This window comes from Amorphotheca resinae (genome assembly GCF_003019875.1).
Source record: "Amorphotheca resinae ATCC 22711 unplaced genomic scaffold M430scaffold_8, whole genome shotgun sequence".
NCBI classification, from domain to species: Eukaryota; Fungi; Ascomycota; class Leotiomycetes; order Helotiales; family Amorphothecaceae; genus Amorphotheca; species Amorphotheca resinae.
In genome coordinates, this window is record NW_020194478.1 from 1589856 (window position 1) to 1615637 (window position 25782).

Consider the following 25782-nt stretch of genomic DNA (forward strand, 5'->3'; position numbering starts at 1 on the left):
GCTGGAGCGAGCATTGGGCTTGGTGGGGCTGAGAGGCTAGAGTGACTGCGGCTAGCGTCATACATAATTACCTAATGCATTAATCATCGAGACGCGATGTTTGTTTACGTGACTTGTGCATAGCAACGAGTGAAGCTTTCCATGTCCACAGTCTGCGACAACTCATGGTCAATTGAGTGTCAAATCGCCAACCAGAGATCTTGAGCTTCCCGCTCTGTCTCGATCCATTATGTCTGCACGAGAAGAAGTAACGCTGCCTGCGTCGCGAACGAAATCTCGGAAATCACTGGCTCACATACCTTCGTCGGCCATGGATCAGGAGAATATGACTACAGATTTTGGAGCTTTGGCGGCAGGAAAAAAGGCTGCACCGATTGAAAAACCCGCAAAGAAGTCGCGAAGTAAAAGTATCGGCCCTGGTGGGTTAGATGCGCTCAAGGATACAACTGGGAACCGGCGCAAAGTATGCTCTCAATGACGATCAGAGGAATACCACTAATGTGCTTTCAGTCGTTGGCTACAGTCCCCCACCCTCCTCCGAAATCGATCCTCAAACCTACAATCCCACCACTGCGAGAGATCCCGGCGCATATCTCAAAAAGGAACGGAAGCCCAAAGAAATCGACCCCGCCCACCCCGCAGGAAGAGTTGTTGATAGATTTCAACATTGATGGGCCTACTGTCACAGGCGCTGACAGTCTTCCAAACCCATTTCAAATTGAAGATCGTGCGGCTGCTAATGAGACACGGATTACTCTACGAACGGAGGAGGAACAGCAAGCTGCGGCGCGCGAACGCGAAGAAAGGGAGAGGCAAGAATTGGAGAAAGAAATCAATTCACGAAGAGATGCTAGGCGTAAATCTTTAGCAAATCGACGCGTTTCATTTGCACCTGAAGCCACTCTGCATACTTGGGATGTTGTCGTTGAATACCAAGATTCTACCACCTCATCAAATGCTACCAATTCAACCCGTCGAGCTTCATCCATATCAGGCGATACTGTCGCGTCGCCGCACCACCAAACCCCGGGCCTCGCAAGTTCTGATCCTTCAGAGCCACCTTCTACCCCGCCTGAGCAAACCGAGGAGGACACAACCGCTGTCGGCCCTGCACATCAGCGCGACCAACACCAGAAGAAGCGGCGCAGAAGTTCCGGCATTCCGCCCATGAACTTCAATAACCCTGACGATGAAGTGTTCTCGTCTAGTCCCCTGAGTGGCAGCTCTGCTGGTGATGCTGATGAGGTCGTGGACGAAGAAGATGACGATGGCTCCATCAGCGGCTCGGAAGATGACGATGGCACAATGATGAGCATTGACGGAGGCGAAACTACTGATATGTCGATGGCATCAGTGAAGTCCGCTTCGACTGACTCAAGTGGTCGACTGGAGGCGGCCTTGAGATTGGCAGCACGACAAGCGGGCACCCAAGGAACTGCATTCGATGAGCATGGAGACTCTGAGCCAGATGATGAGGTTCTAGCCTCATTTGCACCGTTTACAAAAAAGACTCCCGTGCAAAATTTGGAATCCCAACAAGACCAAGAGAATGTCAACCCCTTTTTGCCAGCTTTCAATTCTGCTGCTCCATCGCGAGACAAGGAACCATCTGAAGCGGAGGAAGCGACAATGGAAATGACTATGGAGATGACCCGTGCAGTTGGTGGTATACTTCCTGGCCAACAGGCTGATGAGGATGAAATGTCCATGGACGTCACTCGAGCTTTCGGAGGTATAATTTCTAATGAGGTCCCTAAGGCTGCGGATTCAAGGAGAAAGTCAATGTCTTCCACTCGTCGTCAGAGTACACGGAGGAGATCATCAGGCGAGGCGTCGTCTCTGGAAGATGAGACCATGGATTTCACAATGGCTGTTGGTGGTATCCAGCCAACCCCGGACGAGAGTATCTCAAACGATGACGAAGAAATGACTATGGAATTCACTTCGGTCGTTGGTGGAGTCCTTCCGCAGGGAAACCCTTCGACCAGAAGTCGGAGATCTTCTATGGCCCCAAACCAGAGACAAAGCAAGAGGAATCGAGAGAGCTTGGAATCCACTGCTGGAGATGTTACCATGGATATGACGGCTGCCATTGGAGGAATCATGCCCTCAATGACTGATACCACCATTGGTGATATCGATGCCACTGTTGGAATGGAAATGACGACAGCCGTTGGTGGCATTCTTAATCCCCAGCCAAGTACCGGAAACCGGGCACGAGCGAAGAAGGTCATGGAATTAGAGACAGATCTTGGGAGCTCTCCGTTCCAAGCAGAAGTTGCTGCCAACTCCCCCCCAAAGGTGTCAGCTCCTGTGCACACTATCGCATCTGAGACCGGCAGTCCAAGTCTCGCGGCTTTCCGGGGCAAAGGCCTACGAAGAAGCGTCGAAGCGCGAAATTCGACAACGCCCAAATCAAGGCCCAGCAGTGGAACTCCTGTTAAGAAGCCTGCAACTCCATCCAAACAACTCACTCCCCAGCCTACGCAACCAACAATACCGGGCAAAACGCCACCGTCTAGCAATGTTGTTATGCGTACATCCTCTCCAAAGCGACTTTTCAAGGACGAGATCATGGCTGCCTCTTCAACTCCTCAGTCATCTGCGATTAAGAGCAAACAATCGCCTACGAAGGCGACCCCTAATAAAGTGACTCCCAACAAGGCATCTCCCAACAAGGCACCTAACAAGGCGACTCCTAACAAGGCGACCCCTAACAAGGCGACCCCTAACAAGACGACCCCTAATAAGGCGACCCCTAATACGGCGATTCGTAACAAATTATTCCAGGTGGATAAGAATAGCGGCGTACCGACTCCTAGCTTTGTCTTGACTCCTCAACGAAGGCTTTCTTCCGGCATAGGTATTGATCGTGCCGGACTTGGGTCTCCTCGAGTTGCTGCGCTTCTGGACAGACGTGGATCAATAGGAGAACAGGCAGTCGCCTTTGTTCCAAGCCAATTTGACAACAATGGCCGCGGCGTACGCTTTGATGATCCTCGTGCAATGGAAGAGGAAATTGACATGGAGAGAAAGATCGAAGAAGATAAGGAGAATGGACGAACTATCATGGAGCGCGAAGCAGATCCAAGGGAAGCAGAGAAGGATGCAACTATCAATCTGAAAGAGATGATCCAAAGCATGACGCCTAAGAAGTCACTCAAGGGTCGCAAGAGCTTGCATATCGGTACTGCCAAAGGAATACTGGGTAAGCGGCCCGTTGAGCTTGATGAGGAAGACGAGGATGAGGATAATGGTGGAATGAAACGTCTCAAGGGACACCAGGCAAGTCCTGTCAAAAATGTCAAACTGCAAGGGCCGCCATCGAAAGACGATACCACTGGACGACTAACACGGGCTACTCGCAAAAGTCTCGAGACCTCCAACAACGCATCTGTAACGCCAACCACAACATCTTCGCCTGCCAAGGCGAAGTCTACGACGCCTCGCAGCAGCCAATTCAAAGATGCAGATGCCAACGCCGTCGACCTAGAGCCAGTTCCTTTCGTAGAGAAGGGGCCCATTGAAGACCCAGCAGTTAGCGAGGAAAGTATTGAGGACGACCGCATTCAGTTGCAGGACTTTTTAAACATGACGAGCATCCGCTTCATGGAACTGACTACAACGAAACGAAGGCATACCATAGCACCGAAGGCGCCTAGTTCAAGACATAGCAAGCAGGAAGAGTCCGACGTATCTCTAGAGGATTGTGTCGCTGCTGGAGCTGCCACCATCCCAATGCTTGAATTATTCCAACACGTAAGTCCAGGCATATTTTCTATCGTCAGAAGAAATATTAAAGTGATCTAGGCATGCCATGAGCTCAAGAACTATATATCTGAAGGTCGAAAGACTGTCCGCGAAATCGAGACGGAGACTTTCGAAGAAAATCCTCCGTTATTCCGCGAATATATTTCTGCCTCGCCTGATGTCAAGGTCGTCATGGACAATCAATTGAAAAATGTCAAGACGCATGCAAGACTGCTCAGCAAAGGCATGTGGTATGAATGGCGGATGACTCTTCTTGCGACCTTGAAAGATGGCCTGTTGAAAACTGCAGATGGCATGCTCAAGGATGAAGAGACGCTAGATCAACAATTAGCTCTTCTCGATTCTGTCGTTCCTCACATTATTCGTCAAGCCGAGCAACTGGAACGTGAAGAGGCTGACTTGCAATCTGCTGCCGAAGAGCTGGCCAACTGCGATCAGGAAGAACTTAGCCAGGCTCGTCAGCAGCTGATTACGGTTGACGCCGATATTGAGGCCAAAAGACAATTGATTACCGAATTGCAGAAGCAACTTCAGGACAAGGAGGCGGAGATTGTGGCAGGCACAGAACGAAAGCAGGCTTTCTTAGAAGACATCCGGCAGGCGGAGAAGACTAGGGAAGAGTGCCGAGGCTGGAGTTCAAGTGAAATCAGTCTGCTTAAAGGTATGATCAACTTCTCCCCCGAATGGATCACAATCTAACCCCGAAGCAGGAAAAGTAGATGCGATAGAGAGGGAGCACGGCTGGACTATTACCGGAGTCTCTGGTACTATAACCTCCATGACATATCGCAAAGAGATCGAGCTTGTCTTTGATGCATCATCATTTTTGCCGAACGCTTCCAATACAGCACAGCCAGCAAATTCACGGATTGATCTTTGGTACATCGCAGCGAACAGAGCATCGTGTCCCATACCATTAACACCGCAAATGGATTTCTTCCTGCAAAATATCCGAGATCACATTCGCGGGTTACCTCAAGAGAAGACGCGGATCAGAGACCTTCTCCAAGCGGTCAGTGCAGCTTGGAACAAAGCCAATGCCGTCGCCGACAGTATCCGACTTCTGAACGTTAGCTGCCCTACCGAGACCACGAAAACTTCAGACAACTCGATGCTCGTAAAGTCGATGCTTCTGATAGGTCCCTTGGCCACAAAAGTTGAGATCTCCTTTCACTTGACTTGTCATAGCAGTGATGATGGCATCAAAGTGGAAATTTCGCCAAGTGCAACTGTGATATACGGAGAGCGCTTTAACGAGCCCAAGATGAGAGAGTTCCTTCTCAACAGGTGCGGTGACTACGTAGAAGAGAAAGGTCAATCGACCAAAGCAACCTGGGGTGCAGCTGTCGCTGAGCTGGGGGAGAGATTGTTGGCGAGAGGGAGAAAGTAATGCCTGGACATGTTACGACTTTTACGTTTCTGGTTATGATACCTTTTTGGCCCTTCGGAAAGTTATATACATGTGGGTTTGGGACGGCGTTTATGATTGAGATAGGGTGTTTGGGAAAGGTGCGCTGTTATGTTAGCGACACCTGAGGAGTTTTTCAATATCAATATGGATATCCACTTTTCAAACAACTCTCTACCTCTTTGCCTTTCTTTTTCTCAGTGACTACGAGAACAGACGAAATATACCCGAACCCAACCCAAAAGACCCCAAAAACTCCGGCCCGGAAGTTTACTAGACGATCCGTATGGTCAATCCGGATGATCACCGCAGTGTAGTGTCGGGTTAGAGAGACTCGGATACAAGCTATGTATTGCGAACTGTTACTATTTACGTCAACATCAGCATGTAGAAATGTGGGAGGTCAATGCTGATAGATGTCATAACAATGTCTTTGGCCGGCTTTCTTAAGACAACATCTAATCGACATCGAAGCAGCCGAATTCATGTTAAGGCAAACCCGAATACTCTATATATAATATTTGTCACGTTAGCAGTCTCTTCCATCTGCTCGCACTTCAAGAAAACTCGCAACTAGTCATCGAATCGGGAATCATTGCGAAGAACAGGGAGAAGACAGAAAGAAAAGAAAAGAGGGGAAAGATGCAAGACAGAAATGCGGATTTTAGAAACTGATCTTGAATAGAAGCGTATCAGTTGGTCCAAAACTTCAGGATCGTGGCACTTGCCAAAGACAACACCATGTGCCAGTTTGTCAAGCTTTTATTCGCTTTCCTCTGAGCCAAAAAGATGATTACCTACCTAAGGTATACACGGAGTAGGACGAGAAGAATCCTACGGAATACGAAGCTTATAACCTTCCTGATAAGGTTAAATTGGCGATGATTATACAAGCGCTCGCGGGGTTGCGTATCAGATCATCAGATGTGCTTCTAGGCCGGCCACTACGCATATGGAGTCAGAATTATCAGAATACGGAGTATGACAAAGGTATTTCAGACGAATAGTAGTAACTGTTGACTTCACGTGGATTACTTACTCATCATCCATCAGTAGTCTGGTGTTCGCTTAAACAAAATACATACCCCTGAATCGGGAATGCTTTCAGTCTATTACTGAACTTGCAAACTCTCTGTTCAACTACTCTATACCAGATTATGAATTTTTTGGTATGAGTTTTTGGTATGATGCTATACGGATACGTGATAGGCAGATGACTATCAACTCAGATGGTTCTACGGGTGTTCCATAAATGACAAGATACCAACCCCTGACCAGAAATCCCCGGAATCCTCGTCTACGGAGTACGGAGCAAAGACGGCACGGGAAGGTAACAGACACCCAGCTTCCTTTAAGGCCTATGATTTGCTTTGATCTCACGGCTAGGGACCAGTAATACTCCAGGATCCTCTGCGGAGTATGGCTTGCATTTGCGGGACGGCGATCAATCTAGGCTAAAGGGCAGATCTCCTGCAGGCAGATCCTCTATGGTTTCGACCATGGGCCGCTATCAACGAGTGTACAAGAACTTAAGAAGACACAATTTCTCTTTTACCATGAAGAGACGGAACACTTTCTCATGCTATCTTCATTGCTAGGTCTACTCGGTATATAGGCTATAGCAACAACAAGGAAAATGCAACTCACACACTATTTTCTTCTTCCGGTCTTACTCGCCACCGCATCAGCCCAGACCGTATATCTGATCCGCCACGGAGAAAAGCCTGCCAATGGATCAACTGGTCTCTCCGCGCAGGGCGTAGAACGCGCACAGTGTCTCCGCAATGTGTTCGGGAACTCATCCCAATACAACATCGGCTACATTATCGCCGAGAAGCCGAAATCTGGTTTGGCTCCCCTTTTCCTATCTAGAAAACAAATCATTCCAGGAAAAGGGCTAACGGATTGATTCTTTTTTTAAGATGGACATCGTGACCGCCCGCTGTTGACGGTCCAGCCACTGGCTACGGACTTGGGCCTTACGGTCGACACGTCCTGCGATCGTGACGACCAGGACTGCGTCGCGAAGTTGGTGAAGACGTACGATAAAGGCAACCCTACGCAGAATGTCCTCATCTGTTGGGAACATGGCCAGTTGACTAAGATCGTGGAGGCGTTGGGTGATAAAAATGCCCCTACGTATCCAGATGATTCGTAAGTTTCTCTCTTCGTTTGCGTCATAAACTAGCAGGTGTGTCTAATGGGAAAGATACACGAGTGCTGATGTCCAATTCATTATTTAGTTTTAATCTTATTTGGACGGATCCCCAGCCGTATGATAACATTACCAGTACTCAAAGTGAGGAATGTCCCGGGCTTGATAATTAAGTCCCACTATCTCTCTGTAGGGCACGGTGGGTTTTATATACCGGTATGTACGTTACCTAGAGAGTGATATCAGAGACTAACATATCTACTAGTAATTAAGATATCCGATTCAACACCAAATAAGTTGAACTCCAATTCCTCCTTCGCTGGTTCCGTTTTAGCCTCTGGGCGTGAGCAGCTGCCACTTCAACCCGAGCTGAGAGTGAGCATTCTGAGCAGTATAGTGGGGATCCTGTTTTGGCTCCTTTGCGATCAGGTTACGGTTTCACAGTCTTGTTGGTAGACTATACATACGTACATCTATGACGATGTAAGGGGCGGAGGAGAAAGGCTTGTAGGAGTGTTGAGACTCTAATCAGTATGAGAATTTGAGAGCTTTCGCCTTTAGAACAATAGTTCTGTAACGATCTCGTATACAATTAGCCAAGGCACTGGTACAAGAGCTCACCAACGATTACGATGTCGTCGTGCCATATAGATAGATTAACAAGCAGCCCCTAAAGAGACCAAAACAACGCTCGCATTGCCAACGTTCGTCTTCTGGACGCCGACCTTGGAGATTCAGCCTCCTTGAAGGTGTATCAGCTAGCCTCCTCCATAATGGTTGTGGTCTGGTTCCATTAGTTTGACATAGACTTATGATGCGTGAAGACTGCTGCTGAGGGCAGTTTCAAAGATTACCGGTGGCGGTCTTGACATGCTGATCAACAATGTGGGCCTGATCAGTGGCTAGCAGATCGAAATCTCCATTGGATTTCTGTGTTCCATCTGAGAAAAAGTTTGGTTTCATGCAGCTAAACCTTCCTTACCAGCGATGCCACACCACAAGTTCTAGAGGATGATTTCCTCGAATGCTTCAGGATAATTGTCCTCGGGCTTGTCCACGGTGTTCAGGGTTTCCTGCCTCTGATCAGACAAGGCTCGATCAAGAAGGCCATCAATCATTCGTCCGCTATGTCGGATCTGGAATTTATTAATCAAGCAGAGATCCCAATGGCCGGTCCATATTCAGCCAGTAAGGCATCTGCAAACGTCGTCATGGCGAAGTATAGCTCTGCGCTTAGGGAGGAAGGAATTTTATTTCTCTCGATCAGCCCAGGATATGTAATAACTGAAATTGAACCTAGCCGGTGAGAATGTGATCCTTCTGTTGTTGATTTTCATCTGAAGAGGGTGTGATATAGGGCTGTGAGGCTGGCTGACAAGGTACTGCGAAGTTGATCCGACTGAGTCTCAAGGAATGCGAGACAAGTTCGCGAGCCACGTGCCACATTTCACTCGTCCTCTGACACCTGAAGAATCTGTAACTGCATGTTGAAAGTGGTGCAAGAAAGCAATGTGAATAGGGATGGTGGAAAGGTAAGCCACATTTGGGAAACAAGCAATGATTGTAGATCTTAGAAAAGGTCCACTTAATCTTCTGAAAGGAGAGGTAAACTAGAAATGTCAACCTTCAGCTCTTTTCCAAATGTGGAGGAAGGATGGGTTGCGTCACAAATTCCACCACTGGATGGCTAAGACCTTGATCTTGAAGGTATGATGGGGGTTTGATCCCTCAGACTTGATCAGTAGCTGAGCATGGTAGTGGTCAAAATATTATTATATTAAAGTGTGATCATAATTTAGATCTAAACCAAGACATAAAGTAAGCCAAGCCCAGAAAGGGAGACATTTCAACTCACAGCTCAGTCTTACTGGAGATAGTCCTCTTGTGCTTAACATTCGCTTCAGCCTGTGCCTTCGGCGGGAAGTAACCTTCCAAATCCATCCATTCTCCAACAAAAGCTGTGATTATCTTCGCCCAATCCTCAACCGTCGGGGGATCCAAATGTTCCCCGTCATCGTCCATCGTATGCCAAACTTTCGGGAAAGGCGTAGGTATAATATGTAAGACCTCCACTCCACGCGCCATAAATGGTATATGATCATCTTGGATACTACCGAATTTGTTGAAAGTGTTGGCTAGTTTTTCTTTTTCCGGGAGAAAAGGCGTGCGGGGTTGGGTTTGTAGGAGGTTGAGCGATCGGAGGCGCGATTCAATGTCCGCTAGTCCTCGATATGCCCAGTGGGTAGTTTCAAAGTAGGAGGGGATCTTGGGGTTCGCAGAGCCCAGGAGATCAAGGAGGAGGAAGAGGGAAATAGAGTTGAGCAAGGTCTTGTAGGTGGAGAGGGCAGGGTGCATGGTTGTTTCCCATTCTTCTGCTAGTGATCTTTCACAAGTAAGCCATTGATTCGAAGGAATCGGGGATAAGGCCATACCTAGCTCCATAGAGTGAGTCGGTACTTGTCCATTGAACGAATGCTTCTTCTCCGTCAAGGAGTAGAATCTGAACTCCCTTCTCCTCTTCCAGGCCACCACCAGCAGTCCCGGTAGCTTCCATAGCAGCCCACTTCTGTGTCAATGCCTCATCTATACTCCGCGCCGCATGCATTATCATCGCACATGGTGCTGCGCTATCCGTTGCGCCAATGAACCCAGGCGGGGTGAGCTTGCTGTCATAATGCGCGACCAAGGCCAATCGTCCCACATCTCCCGGTCTCGTCCACGGCGGGTCGCGTGTGATTATAATGTTCGAAAATGGCACATGTTTATCCCCCGTCGCAGGGGTCGTCGAGGTCGAGTTCTGGAATTCTATTGTCCACTCGGGGAGGTGAGTTGAGAACCAGTCTACGAAATGCCGTTGGACAGCTAAAGAACCCGGCGTTCCAGGGACTCTTGGGACGAGAATTGGTGCAAGTATTGACCCGCTCTTAATATCGAAGTCGTCACCGGCCGCTGGGAGACTTTTGAGCGTATCGTCCGACAGAGGGGTGTAAGCCGTGACATTGAGGACATGAAGGAGCAGGAGCGCCGCTCGCAAGATACGTAGTGCCATTGTAGAAGGCAAAGTGCCTAGTATCCTGTTACATCGATTTCCGCAGGATCATGGTAACCGATTCGAGCAATTGGAGGACAGTCGTGGGAGTACAGTCGGAGGAGCACGTAACTCCAGTTGCCCAGGTGTCGTCTTTGATACGGCGCGGCTCCTGGCGGCTAATGTATCACGTATCGCGCTAAAATAATTATAGTTATTTGGACTTCAAAGACTCTAACCTTTCACAGACCTGTAGTATACTGAACGGCATAACCTCAAACCGAGCACATCCACTTGAAAGACAGATTGATTAAAGTTTTTGCCAGTCGTGATGAGCTCAGCTACCTAGCCGTTGAAAGCTCGTAGCTACAGGTATCGCGCCGTTTCCAGACACGTGCCGTTTCACCCCTGTTGGACCCGAGTGAGGGTCCTGCATGTTCTACAATTCAAAAGATGTTGCTACCTCGGATTTCACTACACAGGACAGCGCCTTTGCTTCGAACCTCATGCCTACGTCAGATTTCTCGCTCCAAGGTTCCTTTGCAATCTTTTCGAGGCAATAGCACGTCATCAGCTGCTCCCAAATATGGCACAAAAAGACCCAGTAAGTTGAATGCTTTCAACTCTGAGTGCCTGTGTGTGTCTAACATTTTCAAAGTATTTCCGGAACGTTTACTAGTATACCATGCCGGAACAGGGCGCTCGGTGTTTCTGGGATGTTTGAAGGTTACCACCATCTTCATATTCACATTCTTCACCTTGGTCGTAGTTCCAACCCATTTCTTCGCCGAACATGAGCCGCTATGGGTTGCTGGCGCTGGTGAGTTATTCTAATTCTTGATGATTTCCTGTTCTTCATCGCCGTTGGCTTTGTTCCCTCCATCACGTGATCATCGTCAAGTGATGCGTGAAGGCTCAATACTTACCCCTGTTCCTAATTGAGACCTGGGGCTAATAGGTTAAAGTCATGATATCTGGAACGGTTCCAATGTTATTCGTAGCTTATATATCTTCTCCATTCGTGGCGAACATTCACCTACGCTTACCCGCCTTCGCACGACATTCCCGGGATTTGTTGACTCGATATTCGCAAACTCTTCCTAAAGACGCCCAGCTGGAAATCACAACTATGAACTTCATTGGCAAACCCAGAGTCAGTCTTGTGAAGGTAGCAGAGTTGCGTCCAGTTAAAGAGAGATTTGGCCTGGTGAACTATGCCCGGGATACGAAGGAGATGAATTCAAAGAGACCGTGGTGGATGACGAGGGCTGTCAGGCAGTTTGGTGTACATGGTGGAACCCGGATCAAGGAGGGAACTGGAATCTGGGACAACATTGCAAGAACGATTGAGAAGAGGTCAAATACCTCTCGCGACGTAAATGCTCCTAAAACGAGCAGCTAAAACGACCTCCACTCCTACCTAACTTTTAAGGTCGACTGACATTATTCTGTCTACTGTAATATAAAAGTATCATCATCTCTCGGCTATTTGATTCTCAGTTGATTCTCACAATAGTGCACATGGTTGGTCTCATTAATAGATATTCAGATTGAAGCTGTACCTCTTGTTGGCGTCCGCTGCTCCAATGCTTCTACTGTAGCACCTGGATTGAGGCCCAAGAAATGCGGAGTAGCCAACCGGGGTGTAAAATCGCTTCGCTTAACATCAACCCCTATCCATCAAGTCTTCGGCTGTCTCTTTCCTTAACCAGTAATACCCCTGAAAGCACTCTGAAGTAAGGTATAAGGTCTTACAACTATGTTGATTCCGACTTCAACTGCTGTCTAGTTGGTTAGGAAAGCTTCAGAAATGAGCAATCTTCATTGGATATGCTCGCTCGTAAAGTACAATGTCTACCTATCTATCCATCCAGACCGCTTAAACTTTTCCATAAACAAGAAACAATGGCGAGGTAGACTCCATTCCAGAAATCATTTCTCCCGTTAATAATACTTGACATAACACCGGTATCGTAGAATATAGAATACATCTCTGGATTCCAAAAAAATAAAAAAAAGATAAAAAGAATGCCTCTACACTGTTTCCTGCTCTGAAGCTTTGTTTCGCTGCCATTCGGGTACATTGGTTTTGGACTTATTACTCCACGCATCCTCGTATTCGACAGTGACGGCATCGGTGCGTATGATGGGTCCATCTGAACGGCCAAGTATGCTCTTATCGCTATTATCGTCGTTCTTCTGCTGGCCGCCCACGACTTCGGTTCGGGTGTACATGTTGGAAGGACCAAAGCCAGGATCGCTCTTACCATCTGGCATGTTGTCAAGACGGTATCCATTGGTTTGGCGAGGATATTTGTTGTTACTGTCGCTGTACATGCCGCGGATTTGTTTGTAGAGGGGTCGGAGGGTTGGAATCGTAGCAGTGAGGATCGATACCATCAACTCGGTCGATGACCATAAGATCAGGCCGACAGTTTGGACTGTGTGGTTGAGATTAGTTTTCAATTGGTCCCGGGAGAGTTTTCATGGCAATGTTCACTTACAGGAGTAGTCTGATCTTGCAGTTAACTGTTTCAGGGTAACAGTTCTCACTATCCCGCAAACCATAGCGCTGATACACGTTAGCTGCGTCGTTAATTATGAAGGTTGGAACTGCGTACATAAGACCCAAACTCATTGCTGCCGCAATGAGAGCCTTTTCCTTTGGCTTGATCTGTAAGTCCCATAGAATGAACCAAGGCAAGACCGCCAGGACGAAATCCGCGACAGATGAGGCAGCTAGAGCGAGTTAGACATTTGTCTAGAAACTGGTTGCGATTGCCTTACCACCAGTAGTAATAGAAAGGGCAGTGAAGCCTCCCGTTGAGATCCAGCAGTTGGCCGGCACGTCAGGATCCCAGACATGCGCCACAGGATCACATCGTATGAAATCGAATAAGGCGCAACAGACGCAAATGACGGTGACCGACAGGACCAAGAAGTGAAGCGCCCATCGATGCCATCGAACAGTGGTAATTCTTAGAAGGAAAAGAGCCACGGAAGCTTTACTGAACGCAATCCCTATAATACAGAAACTGCATTCATTGTATCTGTGTAAGCAGGCTTGGAAAAAAGTGTTGGAATAGTATGATGAAAACTAACGTTTGGCCAATGATCTCTGCTTTTGTGGCAGCAGCGAATTCCTCAAGGGTGAGTTCTGCAGAGTGTCGACCAAATCCTTTGAGTGCTGCAAAGGTACATGCCACACTGTATGGCATCAGGAAGAACTGAAGATTTTGTTAGTATACGCCAGAAGGCTAGTTCCGGATTGTGGCTTGCCCAAGTCACTGTAATCAAGGCGTCATCCCATCCCGCATTATGGTTGATGGTTATTCTTGTGTATAAACGCATAGCCACAAAGATAAGTGCGAGGATAGTTTCGGTCCACATGACCGCAATGATAGTAGGTCCAAACCCCCCAAGAAGACTCATGATGAAGAAGAAGTCTCCGAAATGAATCGGATACTTGGTTACCAGAAAAGAAAGAAGGGAATGAGTTAGAGTTTACGCCGAAGTGGGGAGTAAGGAGGCATATATATGAAGACAGACTGCTAAGATCGGATGCAGAATACTCTCATTTGGGCTGCAAGAGATGAATAGTCATTTTCATGTTGTTCCTGAAGTTTGCGTCTTTGCGCAGAAAAGTTCGGTAGGGAAAGCCGACATAGGGGCTTTCTTTACGTATAAAGGCTGGAAAGAGGGTTCATTGGAAACCCAGGAAGCAGAGGACTGACTAGGTACATGACCCATGGCTTTTGGAAAAAACGCCAATACGTCCCGACGACAAGGCAAGGGTCTGGGTCTTGAAGCATCTCTTGTGTTGGATACCGTTCTCCTGGGAACAAGTTGATTTCAGAAAAGTTAACTAGCTGGGTACAGCTGCGAGTTCTCGAATCTCCTGAATCGTGACGAGATTGATGAATACTCTCAAGCTATATCCATTGTATTCTATTATATAAAGACTACTACAATACTGCCCAACTGACAAAGAAAAAGGAAAAAAACGCTGGCTCTCATGATCGTATACATCAGGATACAGGACGGACTCCTGAATTTCTGATCGTATAAAAGCAGGTACACTTGATTCCTCTGCTCCAAGAGAGCGTGCATGGAAGATCTTTTTCTACCTGTCTGCATTACCTGAGAAAAAGCAGTGTATTCCTGGCACTTGTCAGAACTTCAACGTCGAGCCGAGTCGAGTCGAGTCGGGTCCCATCCCAAAGCGGTAAGTCACATGTATATGCCCGCTTGGCCTGGAGAAGCCGCCTTCTCGGCGATCCGTCACGACGGGGAGATTATTCCCCGTTCCGCGAAGCATCCGTTGAAGCTGCAGGGATTGTAATGCGCGGGCCAGCACCCGAATACGGTATCCTGAAGCGACGATCCTCGCTTACAACTCGCAGCGCTCCGCGGATACATTTAGCGGCGGCTGCCCCAGGGTGCTTGGTCCTCGACTGCTCCCAAGGCGCCGCCAGAGGAGAACTTCCTCTGTCGAAGACCACTCAACAAACCAACATCCCCCCTGAGGCGAACTGTGGATTCGCAATAACTACTGGTTACCGCGCAGATGCCATCGGCAAGTCTTCCGCACCCGTTCCAGCTAGGGTTCCCGCTACCATACGGTACTCTCTGGTAACTGTGCTGTAGCCTGTCCGGGGGGGTCGACCCGGAACCCCTCGTCGTGTCAAGCCGAGTCCAGACCCCCCAACCTGAGTGACAGGTAACGCCCAGGAATGGGGGCAGGGTTAGGGCGGGAAGGAAGGATTGTCCCGCCACTGCGTGTACACCTAATTCCAACTGCAGAATTGCTGCTCGGCAGTATTGTCATTTGTCCAGCTTTGCTCTCTGGGGGTTATCCGCTGGACCGAGAGAGAGGAGGGGAGAGGCGAGAGGCGAGACAAAGGATTCAGGGTCGAACTGCCGAAGAGCAAGCGCCAGGCAGTCCTCTCAAGGGACGAGACAGATCCGACAGCGTATACCCAGGTACGCTCGCAGTGCCATCAAGAAAGCCAATCAAACTTCAAATACGGATTATGCGCAGGAAAGGAGAGATTTGGGGCCAGAAAAAGAGGACCCAATGAGGTGTCATGGAATCTGCGCTGTGAGCCGAGTGTCTTGGGTCAAATCCACTCAAGTTGCCAGCATTGTCAATCAGGACCTTGATCACAGGGGCGAGACAGGTCTCTTCCATCGCTGGGAACGGTGGGAAGAGATCGTGGCCAACTACCTCCCTTGCAAGCCTGCACATCTTGGCTACTCTCATGCATAGTAGTCAAACCTCACGTACGTCCTTAACATGAGAGCGCGCTTTAGGGTAACATCGAGATGCAGTAGCTGTTTTGCGGGCTTGCATCGGATCTGGGGTCCTGGCATTGCACATGGCATTATTCTCTCTGCTCCTAGATAACAATCTGACTGATCAGAGAGGGCAAAGATCGACCCATGGTCTGGGTCAAATTGTGTCTGGCTTTCCCGTCTCTATATCACTCTCATTTTTTCAGAACCTCCATCCTGTTTCTCTCAAGTCACAAGTTTCGAGTCTGGCAAGATGGCGCTCTTGAGTCTCTTCCTGCAAAGTCTCTCTTCCTTGTTGCTTATTACTCTCTTTACCCTTACCTGGGAATATATTAAATCCCCCCTCAAGTCAATTCCGGGGCCCTTTTTTGCCAAATTTACAAATCTATGGCGCTTTTTCGACACCTACGCTGGCCGGCCAGAGCTTACACAACGAATCCTGCATGAGAGATATGGCCCTGCCGTACGGCTCGGTCCAAATGTGGTCAGCTTGAATGATCCCTCTCTCGTGCGTACTATATATAATACCAAAGCCGATTTCGTGAAGGTAAGATCTCCCTGTTGTTGTTGTGGTTGGCTCAATCTAACCGCCCATAGACTAAGTTCTACGACGTCAACGCTACCAAAGTGGGAAACACGGTCATTCAGAACGTCTTCAGCACCCAGAGCAATGAATATCACTCACAGCTCTTGCGCCCTATTGGGAAGTTCTACAAGATGTCCAGCTTGTTACCGATCCAGAACCTTGTGAGCGGTACAATCGAAACGTTTTGCAGACGCATCGAAGAGGAATACATTGACGGACCCAATGCAGGGAAGACCTGTAAGATGGATGAATGGATGCTATTCTTTGCTTGGGACGTTATTGGCCAATTGACATTCAGCAAACCGATGGGCTTTTTGGAAAAGGCAGGTGATGATACGGGCATACTGGAAAGCGCAGACAAGGCCCTCGATTACTTCGCCACCGTCGGCCAGATTCCGGAACTTGACCAATGGCTTGCAAAGAACCCAATCATGCCAATCGGACCTCCCAGTTTTGAAGCCCAGGCCATCCTTTGTGCTCAACAATCTATTGCCCGGCAGCAAGGCTCTGATGGTAAAGACAAAGACTCTCGGCAGAAGGACATGCTCGACTCTTTCATCGAGATTAAGAATGCGAACCCCGAGCTGATAGATGACAACGGTATTGTCAGTGCCCTCATGGTGAACATATTTGCCGGAGCAGACACCACCGCAATCTTGTTACGATCAGTTGTGTATTACACCCTGAAGAACCCCAAGGTTTACAGACGGCTACAACGAGAACTCGACGCTGCAAACTTGGCCCAACCAATTTCATATGAAGATGCCAGCAGCGTTGCCTACCTTGATGCCGTAGTCAAAGAGGCTTCCCGTATGCACCCCGGAGTCGGCCTCCTTCTCGAACGTGTTGTCCCAGAAGGTGGCCTTACCCTCCCTGACGGAACCGTGATCCCACCCGGAACAACTGTAGGCATGAACCCATGGGTCGTCCACCAGAACAAGACTATTTTCGGCCAGGATTCAGAGTCCTTCAACCCGGACCGTTGGCTCAGGAACATTGATGATGGGGAGACTGAAGAGGCCTTCCAAGCACGTCTGACCGCGATGAAGCAGGCAGATCTCACGTTCGGTGCTGGAAACCGCATTTGCTTGGGCAGAAACGTGAGCATGTTGGAGACGTATAAGATTATTTCCACCTTGTTTTTGAAGTACGATGTAAGTGTACTGCCTGCTCCTGATCAACAAACATATTCTAACGACATGTGCTTAGATGAGCTTTGTGGACCCCCACAAAGTCTGGCATGTCCAGAACTCCTGGTTCGTGCGACAGTCAGGTATTGATGTTAAGATACGACGAAGGGCCCCGGCAGCCATGTGAATCGGCTTGATCGCCAACTTCCATGGCATACTATGAAATGAATTTTTTGAGCGTTGCTGCGTTGGAATATTCTTGAGGTGACGTGTCGTTGTAAGCTAAAGACTGAGATGATGAGGTAGACATACATACTGCACTTCTGCAAATTTCATATGTAAGGTATACAGTATATCCTACTACAGGTCTAACATATATATTTCTATTTCCCTGTTTCTGAGAAGTCGCAGCTCTGACCTGAGCAAATAATATACTTGCAGCGAGCAGCATAGCAACGCTTGGATGAACAAATGCTGAGGTGCGCTTTCCCACACTCTCTAGATTGTTTTCTGCATTGGTTTTCATCCCTGTGCTTTTTAAATGGCCGCCTTCTTTTCGAACTCCACTTGACATAAATGGCACTTAATGTATTTTTGGTGCAGCGTTTATCGTGACTTCTCACGGAAAAAGATAAGCTACAGTCTACAGTACTCCGTATATTTTGCTCTGCCATGTTCCCAGTACTCAAACCCTCCCTCCCTCCAAGCCCCCTGTTCCAGCGTAGTAATAAGAGATCCAAGAATCGAAGCCCTGTCCATAGAACTCCCAGAAAAAAAGGAAAAAGAAAAAGGAAAAAAGAAATGTCTCAGCCACCAACATCCCTTAAACCCACCTTATCATAATATAATATAAGGTACCGTAGGTAAGGTAGGTTATATCCGGGCCTCCTTATTCCCCTATCTATCTCTTCCCTACAGTACATCTTACATGAAACCAACGCGTGTCCTCACCCAAGATCCGAAGCGATGCAGAGCCCGCAAAAACACTCACCGTCCATGAACCCTAGCAGGATTCCCAACTCGTACCTGCACCTCCAGGGATTCTACTCGCGTAGCGAGCGAGGCCTGGGGTTTGCTGAATGAATGGGAACGGTTCATAGTACGTACATGTATGGATAGCCAATTGTAAGGTAAGGATGTCGGGGGTTGTTCTTGTTCTTGACCTAAGGTAGCCTACCTATACCTTACCTTACCTATACCTTACTTTAGTCACGTACGTAAAATGTCCTCGGACGTTGGCTAGAACTGCGGCCCTGTAGAAGATCGTCGGTTTTCGCTTGGAGTTCGCATTAGGTATGAAGTTTCTTTCAACCCCCTGGTCGAAGGATGAGAACGAAGCTGTGGAATAATGCCACGTCAGACTTACTTCTGTACTGTATCGATGTATATGTGTTGGAATCTGCATGAGAAGGAGGGGAGATTTATAGATTTGGAAAAAGTAAAATGGAAAAGAAGGATCTAGGAAGCGTGTTCCTTTCCGTACTTTCATACTTTCTCCTATTATAAGAATGTTCTAATTATATGCCTCAACGCGGTCCCAGCTGTCATCGGGACTACTAGCTCTCTCTAGGTATAGTAGATATAGTAGAGATTTGGATATGTGTAGGGTATGTGTAGAGCGTAAAAGACGGTAAGGAATGTATTGATACAAGTTCACTAGAATCACTACATAACGACCACATCCACATACATGCCAAGACTTGATATTCTGCGGGGTGCTTTTGTCGGGAACGGATCCCCCCGTAAGCGACCCGAGGCTATCTAAAATAGGATATCATCGGCTAAAAGGCTGCTGGATGCTGTTTGACAACCTTGGCCTGTGCGGCGATATAAGTTTGCCCATCTTTTACCGTATTATTACTATAAGTGACCTTATATATTTCAAGGATAGGTGAGGTATATAGGGTAGTGATATGAAAAAGACATGTTCAGGGGGGAATGCGGGGTGGTCAGGGGTCAAATGTTTCGCATATAGGGCTCGGGATCGAGGTCATTGATCCGTGCTTTTGAGCTGTCATTTTCTAAGGTAGGCTGGTACGGACTTCAGCGAGGGTTTGTCAACAGTCATATTGTCTATAAGACAGAGTATATGCACCTAGGTACTTGCTGAGTGTTGGATATACTTTTGATATTCTGACTTTAGACTCTGTACATGAAGTAGAGTGAGTCGAATACTATAGCAAGTGCTGATGGTTCAAATAAAGACAGACAGATATCTACCTCATAGAGTCAACGGTCACAGCGTTTAAGAATGCCTCTCTGTCCTCTTTCTTCCCCTGCTCAGTCATTTCTCGGTACGCCTTTTGGAAAATGAAATGTTATGTATTTCATTTCTGGGTCGTCTCCCGATAGGTTCATGATAATAGTCTGGAAATATATCTGGGGTTAGTGTTGTGGGGCGCCTAAGGTAGTTCCTCTGGGCTGCAGATGACATTTTCTCCTTTTGATATCTCGACTCCGCAATCACGGCTTCGCTAGTTTTTGGGACTCTTTCTTTAGATTATTGCTTTGCTACATATATTTCATGCACAGTCCTTATCTGAGATCCTCCGTCAGATCCCTTTTCTTATGCCAGTGCAGCGTGAGGGGTCATACGAAACATTTTTAAGAGAAGCTACCTACTTAGGTGCCAGAATATATGACAGTATGTAACTTTCATTGATACTGTTCAATCTGTTCTATATTCACATAGTTCAGAATATTTGAAAGCCATTGGACTAGTGATGGACGAGACAAGATATCCTCTGCACCTCGTACCCTATAGAACATTATTGGTGCATGTGAATAACTGCATGACTGACATCCCGCCATGCCACTCTTCGAAGCCACTTCACAGAGTCTATATTAATTGTCTGTCTTCTGCACGGAAACAGACAATCCAAAGGATCATTACTCAGGGCGAAAATGAAGGGGAGCTGGCGGTAGTCCCGTCCTTCTCCGCAGCATTGTTGATCTATCTAAGTACCCAAGTCGGGCTCAGAGACTGCAGTCTGCAGATTTCCGATGCTTTTGTGGATGAGATGTTAACTTGTCGATTAACGGCTTGGGACTACCTGGATTATTAGCAGTTGCATCCTAAGTAGGGAACCGTGTCTAAGGAGTTCTCATAATCTATATATATATATATATATATATATTAGATGGAAATCCCCCCATCTCTTTTACTAGCGCACTTAGTTGGGCCATGGACACGAGCAGAGCTGGCTGGCATAAGCACCTGCTCCCGACACGATCACCGACCTTGAACTTCTCAGTCATGGACCGTAATTCACTAAATGCACCCAACATAGCAAGCTGAAAGCTCTCAATTATTATCTAGAACCCCTCCCACTACAATTAACTGCTTAATCCATCCATCCATACATCACCTGCTTGAGAAAGAAAAAACCAACCTCGATATCTCTCATGATCTGGCCTCCCATTCTCCAAGATCTCCAAGCGGAGTTTACAATCTTTTCTATGGGGCTTTGGTGGATGCAAGATCGAGAGAAGATTTTCGGTACACTGAATTCAGAGGTTGGTTGGTGGGCCAAACGATCATATAAGGTAGGTATGGATGGATACCTCGAGGGGGGTCTTCGATATCACCTTTTGTTTTTCGAACGTTCTTTGAATGAACAAAAAGTACGTCGATGCTTACTTAGCAGTTAAGTCCGGGGAGAATTACTGTCAAGCGGCAGAGAATATAAGAATATCAGAATGTTAATGTCTGATGAAACATATCTGATGTAAATGAACAAATTCCAAAATTAATAACTCTGCTTGCTTTCTGGTCACAAAAAATAAACGCTGCTGTCTTAGTATGGTGTTGATTTTCAGAAGGTCGGTTTTAGGGTCCATCTAGTGATGCTTCTCATGATCTCTTATATATAACTAGGCTACGCAATAGGTCCCTATAGGTTAGGTTTCTATAGGTAGGACCTAACCTATAGGGATCTAACCTATAAGGTAGGTTTAGACTAGTAGGTAGGCCCTAACCTATAACCTAACCTATAGGTTACTAAGACCCTAACACGTGATTTAAGCCTTAATAATATTACGTAGTAGTATAATGATTATAGTTTATACTAATCTTTATACTAATTACTTTATAGAGCGTTATTTAATAGATTACATTTAGGAATTTATAAAAAATATATAATAAAATCGTACCTTATAACTTATAATCTTATTACTACTCTATCTTAAATTTAGCCTTATAGCCTTTTACCTCTTAGTATAGTATACCTAAGAATTCTATTACGTATAGACTATACGAGCTTTATATCCTTTTACTAAATTATAACTTGTTTAGTATAGATAGTAGTAAGATTTGTTACTATATGTTGTTTAATTAGTATAAAGATTAGTATAATAGATTAAATACTTATAAGAAAACTTAGTAGTTAATATAGCCTTTATAGATTCTTGTAAGGCTTTTATTACGCTTCTCTAGACTCGGAATTTAGGGCGTAGCTAAAGTATAATCTTCTTTACTAGCCTTATAAAGGGTACTTATAGTATTAATAGTTTAGTAGTCTTTTAGTACTTTCTTATTTCTCTTAGCGCTATAGCTATTAAATTTGTTAGTAAAGTTTTTATACTAATCTTTATACTAATTAACTTATTACCTAGTTTAAATCTTTATCTTTTAGCCTAAGGGTTTAGACTATTTAGCTAGTTAAGCTAGTTAGGCTAGTTAGGTTAGTTAGGCTGTCTAGAGAGCCTTTTACTAGATTAGAGGCGGCGTACTATAGCTCTTTTTAGTAGTATAGTTAGACAACTTAGTTATATAGGTAGTAGCTTTTAGCTTTAGGCTTTACGCTATTTTATAATCGCGATTAACAAATAGTAGATAAGAAGACTAATAAAGTTAGTATAGTAAGAGGTATAGAGGGTAGAAGGGTAGGAGAGGGCCTATATACCGAATTAAGGTTAGCTTAATAAAAGAAAGGTAGGTAAGTAGTAAAGAGTTGTCTATTTATATATTATAAAAATAAAGGCTTAGTAAATTTTTAGTAAAATTAATTTACTTTATAACTAACTACTCTACTTATAGCGCTATAATAATAGCACTATATAATATAATAAGAATAAGGATAGTAAGACGTGTTAAACGTGTCTATCTATTGTTTATTTTAATTATTATACTAATATTTCTACTAATCGCGTAAAAGAGTATTATAAAACATTATATAGAAAATTTTAAAGTATTATTTAAACTTATTACTAATTTACTTTTAAACCCTTTCTCTCTCTTTCTTTCTTTTTTTATCTTTATTTTATACCTATACTATTTAATAGTCTAAATATAAAACAAAGAGTCTAAAGAACTAAGAGTCTATTAAATTAGCCTAAATATTAAACAAAGAGTCTAAAAGTAAAGTTATAGCCTAAATATTAAATAAAGAGTTTAAAAGTAAATTAATTTTACTAAACATTTTTTACTTTTACTACCTTACTTCTTTTACTACTACCTTACCTCTATAATAATAACAATAACAATAACAACAACAGGTATAGTTTATATGTTAATCTATACTAATTATTATACTAATTATTAACATAGTTAATTAATAATAATAACGACCTAATCCGCGGCTTACCTTTTAAAGAATTCTTTTAATTAATCTATAGCTTACCTTTTAAAGAATTCTTTTAATTAATCTGTAGCTTTCCTTTTTTTTAAGAATTCCTTTAATTAATCTATAGCTTTCTTTCTTTTAAAGAATTCCTTTAATTAATCTATAGCTTTTCTCTTTTTAAAGATTTCCTTTAATATAGATATAAGAAGGTATATAGTAAGTATAAGTTTACATATTAATCTATACTAATTATTATACTAATTAATAATACAGTTAAATTTTAATAACTATAATATTATTATTATTATTATTGTTCTTACTGCCTATGCCTACTACATGTAGAACCTTTATACTATATAAATCACGTAGTAAAACCGTACTAAAGCCAGGTAAAAACCTACGTACTACTACTTGTGTTTATACTATTATAGCGCCGCTAAGGCGCCAGGTCCTTATTACTACCCTACTAGAACTTAACCTTCTAGCCTAGTAATACTAAACATACTAACAGGACGCTAGTAAGGCGCTAGTAAGGCGCTAGCTACTAGCTAGGGCTACTCCTTCTTTTATAACTCCTTTACTAGGTAGCGCTTAGCTAGATAGAACTATAAGAATTAGCTAGTAGACAGTAGCTAACAGATTAGTATACAAGTACTCTTACCTTTCTCTATTACTACTATAAAGTTATAGAACGTCTATAGCGCTCTTAGGTAAAGCGCTTACTATAAGGCCTGCCGCTATTAATCTAGCTACTAGTAGTTAAAGACTAGGTAAGCTGCTATCTCTAGAGCCTTAATATAAGGGTACTAGAGGGTTACTACCTCTAGTACTCTACGCTTAAAAAGGAAAGCCTAGAGTCTAACTTTACTAGTATAGATCTATATTAAAAGAGAGCTCTTGTACTTATAGAAGAGTAAGTACTTCTTAAAGGTATCTACTAAAGGGACAGGTAGTGTGGCTAGGGCGGCGCCTTAGTAGTATACTAGTAAGCTATTGTATTAAGACTATCGTACCTTCTAGTTCCCTTATAAGGTCTCCTCTAAGAAGGAGTCCTTATACTAGTCCTTTACTTATATAGCTCGGCCTGTCCTATACTTAAGTAACGTATAAGGTAGCGCTATAGTAGTACTATAGTAGTGTCTCTAGTGTTATTAAAGACAGGCCGCTACCTTATTATAAATAGACTATATAAGTTCTCTCTTACTTATACATTTAAGACGTTATTTAAAGTCTACTACTTACTTGTTAAGGTAGAGGTTAAGTAAGGGCGTAGCTATTTTAGACTTAAAGAGCTAGACAAGCGTCGCCTAGTACGCCCTTGCGACGACATAGAGGTACTATAACTACTTTGTAGTAAGGTCCTTTATAATCCCCTTAGCTCGCTACCTAAAGGGGCGGTACTAGACCCTCGCGCTATATACTATAGTACTCTAGATTACCTTTATATAGATCTCTCTTACGTGTAGTAGGCTATATCCTTATGTAGACGTAACAAGTCTTATAAGCGCGAACTACTAGGTAACAAACTTTTGTTTAATAGCGTTAAGGTAGCCCTTTTATCTAAGCTTCTAGTCTAACTAAACTCTTAGAAAGCACGCCTCTTAGACTAGGGGTATAACCCGGCTATTAAGGTAGACAGGCGTTATTAGTATAGTATAGGCGTAGGTAAGGTAAAGGAGCTTACTCTTTTCTAAGGTAAACTCTATCTCTCTTATACATAACTACTAGCTATATATCTACTACGCCCTTTTAAGGTACTAGCGTGTCTTTATCGTGTCTCTACTAAAAGCTAAGAGGTTAAGGTTGTTAGTAAACCCTACTATAATAAGGCCTATATAACCTTATAGTAGTGTATACAAGCTAGTAGTATAAAAGAGAAAGAAGATAAGAGAGAAGGGTAAACCTTATAGTACCCTTATAGTAACTTTCTAGGGTAGTACCGCCTCTTTATTAAAGAAGAGACTAGCTGTCTAATTAGTAAGAAAGCTATGTACTTACTATACGGCCTATATAAGAAACCTTAGGTACTAGAGAGTATAAAGAAGGCGTATATAGTTTACTATATTAAAGGCGCCTTTAATGTTAAGTTAAAGAAAGGACGTTACGGCCTTATAGCTCTATACTATATACATAGCGTTAACTACTATTTTAACTATAAGGTCTATTAAGCGCTATAGCTAGTTTCTTATCTATATTTCTAGAAAGAGCTCTTACGACTTTATAGCTTTAGTAAAGCGCCGGCTAATTACTAACTTAATTACTTTACCTATCGCGTTTAAGAGTAATATTAGCCTATAGGCCCTAGCGGTTTATTACTACTTAAGGGTCTTTCCGGGCTTATGTAGTACTACTACCTTCGCTACTTTAAACTACGTAGAAAAGTGCTCTAGCTAAAGGCTTATAGTTACTATTACTATAAGGAGCTTAGCTAAAGGGCGCTTATATACCTTAAGAAAGCTAGTAAGTAGTAGGTTAGGGCCTAGCGCCTTTTAGGTACCTGTCTTTTAGAGAACGTTAGTAATATCTGCCTTTATTATAGCGTCGTTAATAGTAAACCGTTAGTACTACTTGTCTTAGAGATCTAGAATAACGTCGCTAAGATTAGCTATTAATTCTAGAAAGAACTATTAGCCTAACACTATTACTTTATTATAGTAGCTTGTAGCCAGTACCCCCTTATTAGTACCTTAAAGAGGCGAGAGTAAGGCCGGTTCTAAGGGTATATAGCTATAGAGCCTAGCCTACCTCTTAAGACTTTATAGTTTCTATTAGTCCTTTAAGGTAGTAGTAAGGGCGCTACGCTAGCTCTTAGTTTTTACGTCTTATATTATATAGAGTTAATAGG

The 25782-nt window shown here is 44.7% G+C and overlaps 9 protein-coding genes across 9 annotated transcripts; 6 read left to right on the forward strand and 3 right to left on the reverse strand.

The window, feature by feature from the left end:
• Positions 1-229: 229 nt before the first annotated feature.
• On the forward strand, positions 230-5161 carry M430DRAFT_20598 (hypothetical protein; the record flags this gene model as incomplete). Its single annotated transcript, XM_024864331.1, has 4 exons — positions 230-463; positions 511-3759; positions 3811-4432; positions 4482-5161. The coding sequence occupies 4 exons, from the start codon at positions 230-232 to the stop codon at positions 5159-5161; spliced, it is 4785 nt and encodes a 1594-aa protein (XP_024719899.1).
• Positions 5162-6741: 1580 nt separating this feature from the next.
• Positions 6742-7872, forward strand: M430DRAFT_124187 (hypothetical protein). Its single transcript, XM_024861903.1, has 4 exons — positions 6742-7026; positions 7102-7333; positions 7423-7550; positions 7600-7872. Exons 1-3 carry the CDS (start codon positions 6816-6818, stop codon positions 7505-7507), a joined length of 528 nt encoding a protein of 175 aa, XP_024719900.1. The 5' UTR covers positions 6742-6815; the 3' UTR covers positions 7508-7550; positions 7600-7872.
• Positions 7873-8329: 457 nt separating this feature from the next.
• M430DRAFT_104945 (hypothetical protein) lies at positions 8330-8825 on the forward strand (the record flags this gene model as incomplete). Its single annotated transcript, XM_024860970.1, has 2 exons — positions 8330-8637; positions 8714-8825. Coding segments are annotated over 2 exons (420 nt in total), but the record flags the coding sequence as incomplete, so codon positions are not given.
• A 360-nt stretch (positions 8826-9185) lies between these two features.
• On the reverse strand, positions 9186-10539 carry M430DRAFT_142904 (hypothetical protein; the record flags this gene model as incomplete). Its single annotated transcript, XM_024862789.1, has 2 exons — positions 9767-10539; positions 9186-9717 (listed from the first exon to the last, which is right to left on the reverse strand). The coding sequence occupies exons 1-2, from the start codon at positions 10381-10383 to the stop codon at positions 9186-9188; spliced, it is 1149 nt and encodes a 382-aa protein (XP_024719902.1). The 5' UTR covers positions 10384-10539.
• A 77-nt stretch (positions 10540-10616) lies between these two features.
• M430DRAFT_59913 (hypothetical protein) lies at positions 10617-11848 on the forward strand. The gene is made up of 3 exons (XM_024868829.1): positions 10617-10966; positions 11021-11182; positions 11328-11848. The coding sequence occupies exons 1-3, from the start codon at positions 10816-10818 to the stop codon at positions 11762-11764; spliced, it is 750 nt and encodes a 249-aa protein (XP_024719903.1). The 5' UTR covers positions 10617-10815; the 3' UTR covers positions 11765-11848.
• Positions 11849-12396: 548 nt separating this feature from the next.
• Positions 12397-13794, reverse strand: M430DRAFT_29286 (hypothetical protein; the record flags this gene model as incomplete). Its single annotated transcript, XM_024865861.1, has 6 exons — positions 12397-12803; positions 12867-12934; positions 12984-13101; positions 13150-13397; positions 13465-13589; positions 13651-13794. The coding sequence occupies 6 exons, from the start codon at positions 13792-13794 to the stop codon at positions 12397-12399; spliced, it is 1110 nt and encodes a 369-aa protein (XP_024719904.1).
• Positions 13795-15003: 1209 nt separating this feature from the next.
• On the forward strand, positions 15004-15677 carry M430DRAFT_259535 (hypothetical protein). Its single transcript, XM_024865320.1, has one exon. The coding sequence runs from the start codon at positions 15096-15098 to the stop codon at positions 15441-15443; it is 348 nt and encodes a 115-aa protein (XP_024719905.1). The 5' UTR covers positions 15004-15095; the 3' UTR covers positions 15444-15677.
• A 233-nt stretch (positions 15678-15910) lies between these two features.
• Positions 15911-17560, forward strand: M430DRAFT_104363 (hypothetical protein; the record flags this gene model as incomplete). Its single annotated transcript, XM_024860921.1, has 3 exons — positions 15911-16204; positions 16255-17397; positions 17453-17560. The coding sequence occupies 3 exons, from the start codon at positions 15911-15913 to the stop codon at positions 17558-17560; spliced, it is 1545 nt and encodes a 514-aa protein (XP_024719906.1).
• A 15-nt stretch (positions 17561-17575) lies between these two features.
• Positions 17576-17837, reverse strand: M430DRAFT_259541 (hypothetical protein). The gene has a single exon (XM_024865321.1). It carries the CDS (start codon positions 17822-17824, stop codon positions 17591-17593), a length of 234 nt encoding a protein of 77 aa, XP_024719907.1. The 5' UTR covers positions 17825-17837; the 3' UTR covers positions 17576-17590.
• Between the last annotated feature and the right edge of the window lie 7945 nt (positions 17838-25782).